Here is a 13,794-nt window from a genome sequence, read left to right as displayed (position 1 = left end):
ATAGTGCACTGCCCTATGATTTGTGTTCAGTTTTTCCTAAATGACTTCACAGCACAAGAATTCAGATCCTTGCAAAAAGCATAAAAAGATGAGGTAGAAGAAGCCTCAGGATATTGACAGAAGAAACACTTTAGCTAACTCAAACTCCTAAACTATTCCTCATTTAACAGCGCTTGTCACACAATTCAAAACTGTTTATTTTTCTTATGTATTTCAAATAAGGCATTTTTTGCAGTTGACATCAACTTCTAAATGAGATAATTTAATACTGTAAATAACTTAATACTGCATTGTCCGGATAAATTTATTCCAAGACATTCCTTACTTTGACGCCTAAATAGACTTTATTATATGCAGAAAAAAGCTCAGTATTATTTCTTGGCTGCCAAAGCAGACTGAGGCAAAAGCACAATAGTATTCTCCTGTATAAACTTAAGGAAAATAGTTAACTTGCTTTATTGCAAACTTTCAATTTTACTAAGAATGCCTTCATTTTATTAGGCCAAAGATCACAAATTCCATCTCCATAACAAGGTTTAGAATAATTATTTTTCTAAAGATGCTCCAAAGAACAAAAATAAGAAACCTCATGTACTCAGCATACGAAAACTTCAACCCATCTACCTGATCCATCATAGCTAGAAAGTCACACTTAGTTTATGAACAAAATACATCAGCAAAGTATAAATCACACAAGCTTTACATTCAAACCATTTTTGGACCCTTGTTAAATTTTCTTCTTTGTGGAGAATGATAAATAAAAACCATCCAAGTATAGTTTATGTTCTTTGTTTTCACGTGCCAAACCCTACCCAACAGCACACAAAATATACTCCTATCCTTGGCAGTTCATGAGATATCCATTACATTGCATATATAATGTATTTTACTCAAGTAAGCATAATTTTAGCAGTCACAATAGCAGAAGTGTTAGAGCTACAAAGCAAATGCTCTACACTATGTAGATTCATGTTCAGTTGGTACTAGGCTCTAATGATTTGGAATTCAGGATATTTTTAAAGTACCAGATCTCTCTCACTCTCAGCATACAATACATATTGGATTGGCGACATAAATGAAGCCAGTGACAAAAGTCATAAAGAAGCAAAAAGACATTATTTATTAAAAGTCATTTAATAAAATGTGCACAGGTGACTCAAAATCTGTAATTAAGATGTATGCAGATGTTTATGTATTTTGCTGTATTTTCTGTAGAAGAAACTCCATTTGTAAGTTTAGATTTGGCTGTCCTCTTTTTGTCTTCTTACTGAATATTTTATAAGCTTCCATTTTCTTTTGCTTGTACAACCGCTGAGCTTCTTCCCTTTGTTGTTTTCTTTTTTCTGCTTCCTGAAATTAAACAAATAGATATGATTAAGAAATAATTACACACTTCATACAACTATGAAGCTATCTATAAGCAGCAGAATTTCTTTTTGTAAAGATACTGGCAATTAGGTATTGTACTGACACTAGAAACACCATTACTCCTAAAAGCTTAGTCAGGACTCTGTTTCAGCAATCAAAACATATATTGCCTAAAGCTCCAAGAGAAGAGCGAAGCTTTCTTCAGAAGAACACCTTGCGATAATGTTTGTCACTAAAATGTGTACTACTTCCTTTCTGTGAAATGAGCTCCTTGACTTTTTTCCTTAAATGAGTGGCAAAAAATTCCCACTTTCTCCTCCAGTGCAAGAAAGAGAGAAAGAGTCTGATCCAGAAGCTCCCATGTAAATGTCTTGCTAATCCAGATATGCTAAAATACTGGCCACATCTGCATGGGACTAGCAGACAGGATATGGGATTTATCTGGAGCTGGAAGTTGCACAGGTTTGTGATATGAGGGCAGCATCACAAGCAGCATTAACCAAGGCAAGTTAATCAGGACCAAACTATTAGTGACCCATCCTCTCCAAAGCAACACAGACTGATGTATTTACTAAGAGAAAAAAAACAAAACCAAACCTTACCAAATTTTCAACTGTATGAACTTTCCATGTTGAGGGGACAACACACATGCAAACAAAACACTAATGGAGGCATTTGCACTATATGAATAATGATCATGATACCACGTTCAAATTTTAATCAGCTTACAGCCCCTTCTCTAGTATTGTAATTTTAGTAAGTAATTTGGACAAACATCCACAACAAGAAAGCTAACTAGCTTGATTGACTTGTATTATGTCCTATCAAAAAATGTGAGACATCACAAATCACACTGAAGGATGATTTGTTCATTTGGATGATTTATTTGCATAACTTATTATCTGAAATGCTGGGCCATGCTGACCACAAAGGCATATGTTTCTGCAGAATGCCTGGAGAGAGGATAATTTATCAATTACATTTTTGTTTCCATGGCATGGACAGCTTCTATGAGTACAAAAATAAGTAAAAATACTCCATAATGTAAAAAATAAAATTAACCAGAAATAACATAAGAAAATAAGTCAAAATAAGTAGAAAGCAGGGGGAGAAAACAAGCCTACAAAGGTAACATCTCTCCATTCAGAATGCTTCACTTGTTTTACCATAATGATAATTAATATCATCCATCCTTTTTTTGTTCGAGTGTTTTTTGTTTGTTTTTTGGTTTTGTTTTTTGTGGTTGTTGGTTTTTATTTTTTTGTTTGTTTTGTTTTGTTTTAATCAGAGTAGCATCAACTCTAACCTACCTGTAATTCACTTCCTATCACAGAATCACAGAATGTCAGGGATTGGAAGGGAGCTTCAACGATCATTTAGTCCAATCCCCCTGCCAGAGCCGGAACACTTAGATGAGGTTACACAGGAAGGTGTCCAGGCGGGTTTTGAATGTATCCAGAGAAGAAGATTTCACAACCTCTCTGGGCAGCCTGTTCCAGTGTTCTGTCACCTTCACTGTGAAGAAGTTTCTTCTCATATTTAAGTGCAATCTCCCGTATTCCAGTTTGCACCCAATGCCCCTTGTCCTATCACTGGTTGTCACCAAGAAGAGCCTGGCTCCATCCTCATTACACTCACCCTTTACATGTTTATAAATATTAATGAGGTCACCCCTTAGTCTCCTCTAAGCTAAAGAGCCCCAGCTCCCTCAGCCTTTCCTCACAAGGGAGATGCTCCACTCCCTTAATCATCTTTGTTCCCCTGCGCTGGACTCTCTCCAGCAGTTCCCTGTTCTTCTTGAACTGAAGGGCCCAGAACTGGACACAATATTCCAGATGTGGTCTCACCAGGGCAGAGTAGAGGGGAAGGAGAACCTCTCTTGACCTACTAACCACCGCCCTTCTAATACACCCCAGGATGCCATGGGCCTTCTTGGCCACAAGGGCACAGTGCTGGCTCGTGGTCGTCCTGCTGCCCACCAGGACCCTCAGGTCCCTTTCCCCTACACTGCTCTCCAACAGGTCGTTCCCCAACTTATACTGGAACCTGGGGTTGTTCCTACCCAGATGCAAGACTTTACACTTGCCCTTGTTATATTTCATTAAATTTTTCCCTGACCAACTCTCCAGCCTGTCCAGGTCTCGCTGGATGGCAGCACAGCCCTCCGGCGTGTCAGCCACTCCTCCCAGCTTGGTGTCATCAGCAAACTTGCTGATAGTGCACTCTATTTCCTCATCCAAGTCATTGATGAATATATTGAATAGTACTGGTCCCAATACCGACCCTTGAGACACTCCACTAGATACAGGCCTCCAACTAGACTCCGCCCCATTGACCACGACTCTCTGGCTTCTTTCCTTCAGCCAGCTCACAGTCCACCTCACTACCTGATCGTATGTAATAATTTTATCGCTGTTCAGCGTACTGTTGCAAACATCCACTTAAGCTACCGACCAAAAGCTTACTGAAAGCAAGAACATTCATCTTACTTAGGCAGTTGTTACTTAACATTTGTATTTCTTCTGATCTCTACTAAGTCTTAGGTTTTTTTTATACAGTGTGGAGGCCAAAACTGTGCCTTTCAGCCTATTTCTTTACCCAAAATATATAACAGCAAATCCAGTGTTTGCTAACATATATGAGGGTAAGGTAGGTCGTCATCATACCAGTATTCCACATGAACGATTACTGTTATTCTGGCACTGAGCTACTGCTCGTTTTGCCTAAATATCTTCAATAAGACCAAAGATGCTAATACCTCCCTTCAGGCAACTTTTACATGCTGCTAAACGAAAAATCCTTGCAGTCTTGCTGGGTTATTGTTTGTTTCTATTTCCTCTAAATAAGATGGCCATTACATCCATTTCTGTTAGCATGATCTGTATCTAATATTCAAAAAAGCAGCTCCCAGCTGAACAACGATGTAACTCACCCAGAATCATGGATCAGCTTGCGTACCGAAGAAAAAATATGTTTTAACCAGCTATAAGTTTATGCAATATTTATACAGTAGTTAGTGAAATTTAGTTTGTCAGCAGCAAGTTACACAATTTCTACAATGTTACATGTGTAATTTTACAATGCAAAGAAGAATGCATTGGGAGATAACAAAATTAGTTAAATCAGGATGTTTTAAGGGAATAACTCAACTGAGTTATTCAACAATTATAACATTAGGATACACTCTATAAGAAGAAGTCCGTTTAAATTAGAACAAGGGAAAAAATTACTAAAGATTTTGGTCATGGATACAATTACATTTAATTGTTTCACTGTTGGTCAAAGCAGATAAAAGGTAAAATGAAGACTGCATTATGGTACCATCATAAAAAAATAAGATAGATATTTCATTTTTCATCACAAGATTATGGTATTGTTATTCCTTCCCCTTCTACAATATTTAAGAATATATAATTAAGTATAATCCACTGGGATACACAGATCAAGCTCAAAGCTTTTCTTGATGTACCAAAAATCCCGCTAACAGTCACTGCAAAACAAAACAGTAAGAACAAAGAGAATGATAACTCTGAACACCTGCATGTCTGAATATCACTGTCAAGTTGAAAAAGAATAACCAACACCTGTGTTCCCCTCCTATGGTCCTATTTGGGACTGACAGATAAAAATGATATTAATCTAGTCTTCATCTACAATCAAGAAAGATCTCCATTTAAGATTTACCTCTTTCTTTCTAGCACGCTCAGCCTGTATTTTCTCATACTCTTCTTTTGCCTTCTGATTGGACGTTTTCTTCTTAGACCTCCCTTCAGTTATAACCGACCTGTAAGAAAAAGTACATGTACTTCAGATATGGACTGCCATCAAGCCAACATAACTATCCATCCCTCAGCCACTGCAGAATCGGAGCGTAATCTTCCACTCTTCTACTGTTTTTCATATATTTGTGGAAGTTAATTAGAAATACAGATTTCAAAAGGCTTGTCCTTCTGCATTGAATGGATACCCAATTGCACCACTCTTACATGATAGCCAACACCATCACACGTAATGTAGTGAGCAGCTCGCATGAAAACATAGCAAACTAAACTCCTCCAATGCTGAGCATACTGAAGACCAGACTGTACACAACTTTCAGCAACATATACACCTTATCTGCTGGATCTTCACATGGATGATGTTTCATGAAGTTTAAAGAATGCCTAAAAGAGGTTTTTTTTCCCCACCATCTGAGCTCTTCGGAGCTAGAAAAACTGAACCACTACCTTAGAGCTGTATTATCTCTTTCTAGTTCTGACATATGGATGCAACTGCAGAGACAGGAAGGCAGGCAGCTGCTAGCAGACTGCCTGCCACAGAAGTCAGCCTGACACAGCAAGGTGAAAAAGGTGAGTAGTAACAAAGACTTTCCAAAAGTTTCTTCTTGAAGGAGAGGGAATATTACTGTCCTTAATGTTTTGAAATTAGGAACTGAAATGATGTTCTTTCCAAATTTCAGTATAAAAAACTGCCCAGTTATCTTTCACCACAAAAACAGTATAAGAACACGAGTGCCATTTACTGTCAAACTACTTTGAGTGGATTTTTATGGTTATTTAGCTCTAAATTATTGTTTTTTCTGATTCACCATAAAGCCATTACATAAACAGTGCCGTAGCAAAACCACTCCATATTTGAAAAATATAAGCCTTGCTATATATTTGATAACTGTTCACAAAATAAGTTTTTGATTACTCTATTACCCACACTACAAAAAGTTGAAAACTAGCCATCATCATCTGGGAGATTTCAGACAGATGATGAAAAAGATAAGGTATTTGCTCATACTTTCATTCAGAAATACCACTCTTTTATGAAAAAAAAAAATCTTTGCTTTATTCTCATCTCCATCTTGTGGCAATACTGTGTAATGACACATTGTCTCAAGTACAAAACTACTTCAATTGCAATGCATGCTAAAAAGAGAATTATCTAACTAAAATCTTGTTTTACATTCCCATACAACACTGAAGTGCATCTACGCATCACATCACCTCACAGATTACCAGTCACATTTTTGCAGAATTACTAATTCTGCATTACAATCACAATGACCATAGTTTAAACAAAATTAAAAACCCCTTTGGTTTAAAGGAAAACATCAGTCCTATTTCAGACACCCCCATGAATTAACTCCCCATTCCAGACAAAACTGTACTTTTCTCCCAGTGGTAGGCTTACACCTGACTGCCTTTCCCAATCTCCTGAATGTTCTTCCCAGGAAAGTTACATGTAGACACATCTTGGAATTCAAAGATGTGTGACACTCCTACTGAGGACAAAAGGACATTATCTCAAATCATCGTACTTGAATGCTCTTTAAAAAATTCTGCCATGACAGTGACAGAGTGACTAGGCTTTTCATTTTACTGACATACCTAAACAAAATTTCAGGGGGAATTACTGTCACATAGGGAAAAAATGGTTTCAGTTGTCTGACATTTGTTAGACCACAAGTGAGAGACTCAATTTAACTTCTTACAGTTATTACAATCAAATTCAAAACAAACAAACACCAAACGCCACCAGCAAACTATTGCAACATTTCTATTATTATTATTGTTATTATTATTACTTTGATCAAGAACACATCACTGCCGTAGCATTTTACTACATCCTCCATTTCATTTTTTTTAAAGTTCATAGTTAAAATTCCCCCCAAACTAGCCATACTACAAAAAGTTAACTACACACAGTATCACTCATTCCAGTAGAAAAAAAAGTGAGACAAGACAACATCTTGTCAAACTGGGAACAGAAAGATAATGCATAAAATGTTTCTGAACAGTGACATTAATTTAAAAATACTGGAATTCATTCAAAGGAACGCTCTGTAGACTCAAAAGCACACTACATGAAAAGCAGGTTCTTCTCTTTATAAATATGGTAAGAAATTGGCCACTCTTGGGCTGAACCCCACCCTTAAAGTACGATAGTAACTGTCATATTATTTAATGGAATCAAGCCCTAAACATTACCAGTTTTGCTTTCTGATTTTGGTGCAACACAACAAAGCTGTGTGTTTAAATTTTTTAACAATTAGGAAAAACATTTAAGAACTAATGGTATAGGTTAGTAAAGCAAATCACCAAACTGAAGTCCATGTAAACTGTAAGAGCTCAAACATTTCTTTAATGATGGAAACAATTACTTGTTTTTCAAAACCTATTTCAAAAACTTACTCCTCTGCTTTATTAAGTTTTTCTTCTGATAAAACTGCAGCATCTGGAGCCCTGCGCCGTTTCTTAAGCATTTCTTCCTCAGCCAAGTAAAGATGCTTCAAGTGCTCTGGGTAAGTATCAGTAAACTGATCATCCTGTTGTGAAGGGACCTTTCTTTTTTTCAACAATTTCCTGTATTGTCTTTCAATCTGTTGTTTTCTCCGAAATGCAAATCCTCGTCCTGAAAACATAGGGAAAAAGGTTAAACACACCTGCGCTGAAGTAGTACCAAAATGTTTAACTGTTGCCAGGACCATTTTAATCCATTTTCTCTCCAAAATAAAAACAAACACTATTTGTGCTAGTTTTAATAAGGGCCAGACAAAAACTCAAGGAAAAAACACTGTTATAAATCTGCTCCTGACTGTCGCACTGCAGCTTGTACAGGTTTCCTGACAATTACCACCTAAACCATGAAGAGAACATGTCATTGCAAACAGGCTACTTAATGCACACTCAACATTATATACCTTTGTCAATGCCTTTCGAATCCAGTGAAAAGATGTATTAACATTTCACTTCTCTCCTACTTTTAACAGCTTCATAAACAACATCAAAATAGATTCCTGAACAGAGTCTCAAGAAGACACTGATAACAGTAGTACCAGTTGCTTAAGTATTCTGCAGCTGCAGTGACACAGGAAAGACTCACTAAATTGCTGTATTATACTATACAATTATTCCACTATAGCTTTTCAAACAAATGGTATTTTTGTTGCTACTACCTTCTTCCTACGCCTGTCCAGGAAGAGCTTTTCTAGAACTTCAGAAGTATACTATACCATAGAATGATTCAGCCTTAAAGAAAACACCAAATAATGGTTGTTTCAGCCTCAGTCATTATATAACAGCTTATCACAGAATCAAGGAATGTTAGGGATTGGAAGGGACCTCAAAATATCATCTAGTCCAATCCCTCTGCCAGAGCAGGAACACTTAGATGAGGCTACACAGGAGTTAAGCATGGTTTTGTCCTAATATATTATTTTTATTGCATTAGTCTTAACAGCTACTGACTTTGACAATATTCATTAATAAAACACTTCCTAAAAACAGTAAATCCAAATTGGTCCCAAATTTTCCTTTGATTCTTTCTCCAAAGTTGAAATTTCAGAAGAGTGCTGCAAGAGCCAACGCTCTTATTTCTATCCGTTTATTTTTACATTTGCATAACCATCTGTCAGTAAGCTGAACCTTTTTCCAGATACATTTTTGTTTTAAATATACAGCTTCACAGAAAACTAAAAGTGAGTCCTAAAACAGAGAACTCACAGAATCTCAGATTGTTAGGGACTGGAAAGGACCTCGAAGGATCATCTAGTCCAACCCCCCTGCCGGAACAGGAACAACTAGATGAGGTTGCACAGGAATGTGTCCAGGCGGGTTTTGAATGTCTCCAGAGAAGGAGACTCCACAATCCCCCTGGGCAGCCTGTTCCAGTGTTCTGTCACCCGCAGTGTGAAGAAGTTTCTTCTGATATTTAAGTGAAACCTCCTGTGTTCCAGTTTGTACCTGTTGCCCCTTGTCCTATCATTGGTTGTCACCAAGAAGAGCCTGGCTCCATCCTCATGGCTCATCACTACCTGGCCTGAGCATGCCACCAAAGAGCAGTCTCTGCAATGCCGAGGTCCAGGAGCTGCAGCTGGACACAGGCTGCCACCAACCAACCCTGCAGCCACCAACACTGACCCACCATGGAGCCACTTTGCCAATGACTGACCACTTCATAGACTGAAGCATAGGAGGTTCCATCAAAATATGAGGACTCTACTTTGAGAGTGCCAGAGCACTGGAACAGGCTACCCAGAGAGATTGTAGAGTCTCCTTCTCTGGAGACATTCAACACCTGCCTGGACACATTCCTGTACAATCTGCTCTGGTGAACATGCTTTATTTAGCAGGTGTGTTGAACTAGATGATCTCCAGAGGTTCCTTCCAACTCCAACCATTCTGTGACTCTACTCCAACCCCAACCATTTTGTGACTCTATGGGTGCTTAACCGCTCCTCGGGCAGATGGCAGGAAGGGTCTCCAGGCGACGCGTAGCCCCGCACTAAGGCAGCAGGTCTGGCCCCAGCCGGGCAGCCAGAGCGGAGCCACCTGAGCGGCCGCTGAGAGCCCGAGGGCCGGGCCGGGCCGGGCCTTCTTCGGCGGCGTCTCTCCCAAAAGGACGCCAACTCAGCCCCGCTGGGTCCAGTCGCAGCTTCCCCCGCCCGACTCACCCTCCTGCAGGCTGCCTACGACGTTGCGCAGCAAGAACGGCCTCCACGGCCGCTTTCGGCGGGGACCGCGGCCCGTGGCAGACACATTTTCTGCTGCCGGTCCCGGTCCCGGCCCGCCTCGCCGCGCCGCCGCCATCGCTCTCCCGTCGCAGCGAGACAACGTCACCGAGCTGCGCCGCCGGCACTCGGCGCTCGATTCACCCGCCTTCGTATATACTGGCGGCGGCCCGGCCGGCAGCCCCGACCAGCCGAGCGCGGAGCCCAGCCCCTCGCGGCGCCATGTCGCGGCCGCCCGGCGCGGTGCCGCCCCAGCTGTCGCCGGCGACGGCGGCGGAGACGCTGCGGCGCGTGGCGCGCTTCCTGGGGCGCGCGCTGCCGCTGTGCCGCGCGCACACGGTGGAATTCTACACGCGCGGGCTGTGGCAGCGGCTCGTGGCGCCTCCCCCCGCCGCCGTGCTCGAGGCGCTGCGCGCGCGCGGGCCGCTGGCGCTGCGGCGCCCCCTGGCGGAGGCCTCCGGCGCCCCGGCGGCGCTGTGGGGTGAGTCGGGGCGGGGCGGGGGGTCAGGGGCACCGCGGGAGGGACCTGAGTGGGGCGGGGGGTCCCTCCTCATGGCAGCGGCTTCTTCCCTCACTCTGGAGTCCTCCTTCCTCTTCACAGAATCACAAAATGGTTGGAGTTAGAAGGGTCCTCTGGAGATCATCTAGTCCAACCTACCTGCTAAAGCAAGTTCACCCAGAGCAAACCACACAGGAATGTGTCCGGGGGGGTTTTGAATGTCTTCAGTGAAGGAGACTCCACAGCCTCTCTGGGCAGCCTGTTCCAGTGCTCTGGCACCCTCAGAGTAAAGAAGTTTTTCCTCATACTCAGATGGAGCCTCCTGTGCTTCAGTCAGTGCCCATGGCCCCTGTCCTATTGTCGGGCACCACTGAAAGGAGTCTGGTCCCATTCTCTTGACACCCACCCTTGAGATATTTATAAACATTGATGACATCCCCTCTCAGCCTGTCTTCTCTCTGGTGACCAATGACAGAACCCGAGGGAATGTCAGGAAGACGTGCCAGAGGAGGTTTAGATTGGACATCAGGAAAAGCTTCTTCCCCCAGAGGGTGGTGGAGCACTGGAACAGGCTCCCTGGGGAGGTGTCACAGCCCCAAACCTGACAGTGTTCAAGAAGCAATTGGAAAACATCCTCAGACACATGGTGTGAACTGTGGGGTTGTCCTGTGCAGGGACAGGAGTTGGACTCGATCCTTGTGGGTCCCTTCCAACTCAGGACATTCTATGATTCTACGTTTTAAAATTATTTTCCTTTAATAAAACAAGAGAATTTCACACCACTTTGCTGAGCTGCTTTTTTTCCCCCCTGCGCCTTTACCCCCTGCCTTTCTGCAGCCATTCCCACGTTCTCATTCCATTCGTCTGCTTCAGCTGAAGCCACTTCTTCTTTTTCATGCCTGTGCCTGCCCCCGAAGCGCTCATCTTCTGCAGGGTGACGGGGTGTGTTTGGAACCGTCACGGTTCAGATGAAGTATGGCCATGGTGGGAGGAATTGCACTTCAGGAGGGTCTTGGTACTGACAGCTGTGACAATGGTCTCATTTTTTAAATTTCATCCTGTTCGTTTAGAAATGAAATTAAGCTCCTAACTGTCAAACTCCTTTGCTGTGACTAATTTCTGAAGAGCAGAAGTAAAATTAACCAAAAAAAACCCCTCCGCATGAGTTGGAAAGAGGTAACAGTTAAAAGTCCTCCAAATGTTAAACCTCTGGAAATGTGGAGGACAGCTGCAAAAGGCTTAAACACCACTTTCCTATATGTCTGTAATAATGAATGTCTGGCAAAGGAAGACAGAAAGCAGTTTTATTTCTGACAAGACCTATTTAAGAAGCACTTCATATTTTTAGTTATTTCTGAGTAACTCAGGAGGAAGCCAGCTATGAAACTGTATTACTGAATTTACTGCAGTCCAAGTAGAAGGGAAACATACCAGCAATATGCATTCAGGCAGAGCATAGAAATGAAGATAAAGCATCTGAAAGGTACATTATTTGGGGGGACTGAGCCCCAGCAAAGAGATCAGTTTCAAAACTAAAGGTAATATCTCTGAAAAAGGACTTAGCTGAGAAAAATCTGCATCATGCCAAAGCTTATGGAGCGTAGATAGCTCTTGTGTAGTCTTAGCCCTGAAATACCACATGAAATGACACATGAGACAGAAAAGCTCGTTGGGTGTAACAGAAAGGTCCACAAAAAGTATCATATGGAGCTGTATACTTTTTGGCATAGAAGGCAAGCTAAGATAATGATTTGGATTTGAAAGAGATTGAAGAACTGTGAATTGCTACATCATTTGCAACATTTCTTTCTTGGATCTAAAGACCTCCAAAATATTAACTGCAAGACTCATTTTAAAGGGTTGAGATATCTAGGGGGAAAAAAAAAAAACAACCAACCAAAAAAAACCAAACCAAACCAAAACAAAACAAAAACAACAACAACAAAACAAAACACCAGAATTTATTTGTATATGTAAAAGACACAGGATTATCAATTAACTTTGAGAGACAGATGGAAACAAGACAGTGGTCCAGTCAGCAAGCAAAAGTGTTGGAAAACAGTGAGGAAAAACTTTTAATGTTTTTGACAGGTAATGTCAGAGTCAGAAGCAATTCAGAGCAATGGGACATAAAATTAAATGCAAATAGAGGCTGGAACTATTAGATGAAGTCATAAAAAAAAAAAAAAAAAAAACAGTAAAGAAAAAAATTACCCTGATCTTACCTATTTCTATGGGATGCTGAAGTGGTGGCCTGTAGAGTAGAAGGAGAATCAGGAAGGCAGAGTAATGTTTTGTAGATTTTAAAACTGGGAAATCATTTAATGATCTTTATTCAAAATGTATATTGCAGAATCTGATACAGAAATTACTGGAACAAAAGACATGATATATGGCTAAAATGAAACGTGTTTTAAAAGGGTGTGAAACCTTTGTGCTCTGCCTGAAATATAAGATTTCTTCTTGATTTCTGCAGGGATTATTTCTCCTCACTGAAAAAAAAAAAAAAAAAAAATATATATATATATATATATATATATATATATATATATAATTGTCCTTTCTTTCTAACCTCAAAATTATAGTATGCAATTTAACATTTGGTAGGTTTTGAGACACTCTCAAAATTTCTCCAGTATCGTGACAAAATTGAAGGCATTGTAATGGAATGGGCAGCATACGCTTGCTGATTTGGTGGTTCCTGCCTGGCTCATTTGACTGCATGGCGTCTGTCCATCCAGTCATATGACGCAAATGCATTGTTTAAATAGTAGAATATGAGTTTCTCAGTGAAGATGACTGTGAACATCTACCTATATTTGAAAATTAATGCACTGTTAATCTGTATTAAAGTTAGGATTGAGAAATTTAATGTTGTAGCTTATTTGAGTGCATTAGTACAACTTAATAACATTAGAGATCAGAAACCACTAAAGATCTTGAAACCCAACATAAACAGAAATCACTCTTTCTTATATTCCCCTAAAATATTACATAGATGTGTGTTTGTTCTTCAAAATTATCAGATATTTAAATGTTATTTATGTATACCTTGAAATGGATACTAAAAGGCTCTCATAACATGCTGTCATTAGTAGAACTGCCTTTTATTGGAGTGTGGCTATAAGAATAGATTTGTTTTGCATGGTCAAATGACATTGTGGTCATGTACCCCAAATACCTCAGTCAAAATATTTGTAAAATGACATTTTGATTTCACATGGCAAAACCTTTGCTTCTTGAGAGTTTGAGAAGTTTTACATTTATACATGCACAATCCCCAAACTATTATGAAATGTTTTCTAGAATCTGTTCTAATAGGGATCCCAAATTGAATTATATGGAAACATAAGCTACTTTTGACAGAATTTATCTGAAAATGTGAAGTTGTCAGTTCATGCTCACATAGTTCTGCAAACTTAAAAAT

At 40.3% G+C, this 13,794-nt stretch overlaps 2 protein-coding genes across 5 annotated transcripts in view; one reads left to right on the top strand and one right to left on the bottom strand.

Moving 5' to 3' along the window:
- Positions 1-1,097: 1,097 nt before the first annotated feature.
- On the bottom strand, positions 1,098-9,990 carry CCDC59 (coiled-coil domain containing 59). Its single transcript, XM_082043443.1, has 4 exons — positions 9,812-9,990; positions 7,551-7,770; positions 5,053-5,152; positions 1,098-1,350 (listed from the first exon to the last, which is right to left on the bottom strand). The coding sequence occupies exons 1-4, from the start codon at positions 9,945-9,947 to the stop codon at positions 1,189-1,191; spliced, it is 618 nt and encodes a 205-aa protein (XP_081899569.1). The 5' UTR covers positions 9,948-9,990; the 3' UTR covers positions 1,098-1,188.
- The window catches only part of METTL25 (methyltransferase like 25), a 70,803-nt gene continuing 66,967 nt past the window's right edge, over positions 9,959-13,794 (top strand). For 3 of the 4 annotated variants that reach the window (XM_082043441.1, XM_082043442.1, XM_082043440.1), the window contains exon 1: positions 9,959-10,349. In XM_082043441.1, coding sequence (XP_081899567.1) covers positions 10,091-10,349 — 259 coding nt within the window. In that variant the 5' untranslated portion in view covers positions 9,959-10,090. The remainder of the gene's footprint in view (positions 10,350-13,794) is intronic. The other variant, XM_082043439.1, reaches the window with a different exon arrangement.

Source organism: Streptopelia decaocto, assembly GCF_964273445.1.
Source record: "Streptopelia decaocto genome assembly, chromosome: 1".
Taxonomy (NCBI): Eukaryota; Metazoa; Chordata; class Aves; order Columbiformes; family Columbidae; genus Streptopelia; species Streptopelia decaocto.
This window is presented reverse-complemented; position numbering and strand designations above follow the sequence as displayed.

Coding starts and splice junctions, on each gene's coding strand:
- CCDC59 (XM_082043443.1), bottom strand. CDS start 9,947: ATGGCGGCGGCGCGGCGAGGCGGGCCGGGACCGGGACCGGCAGCAGAA. Junction 7,771..9,811: donor CGTAGGCAGCCTGCAGGAGG/GTGAGTCGGGCG, acceptor CTATGTTTTCAG/GACGAGGATTTGCATTTCGG. Junction 5,153..7,550: donor AAACTTAATAAAGCAGAGGA/GTAAGTTTTTGA, acceptor TTTTTCTTACAG/GTCGGTTATAACTGAAGGGA.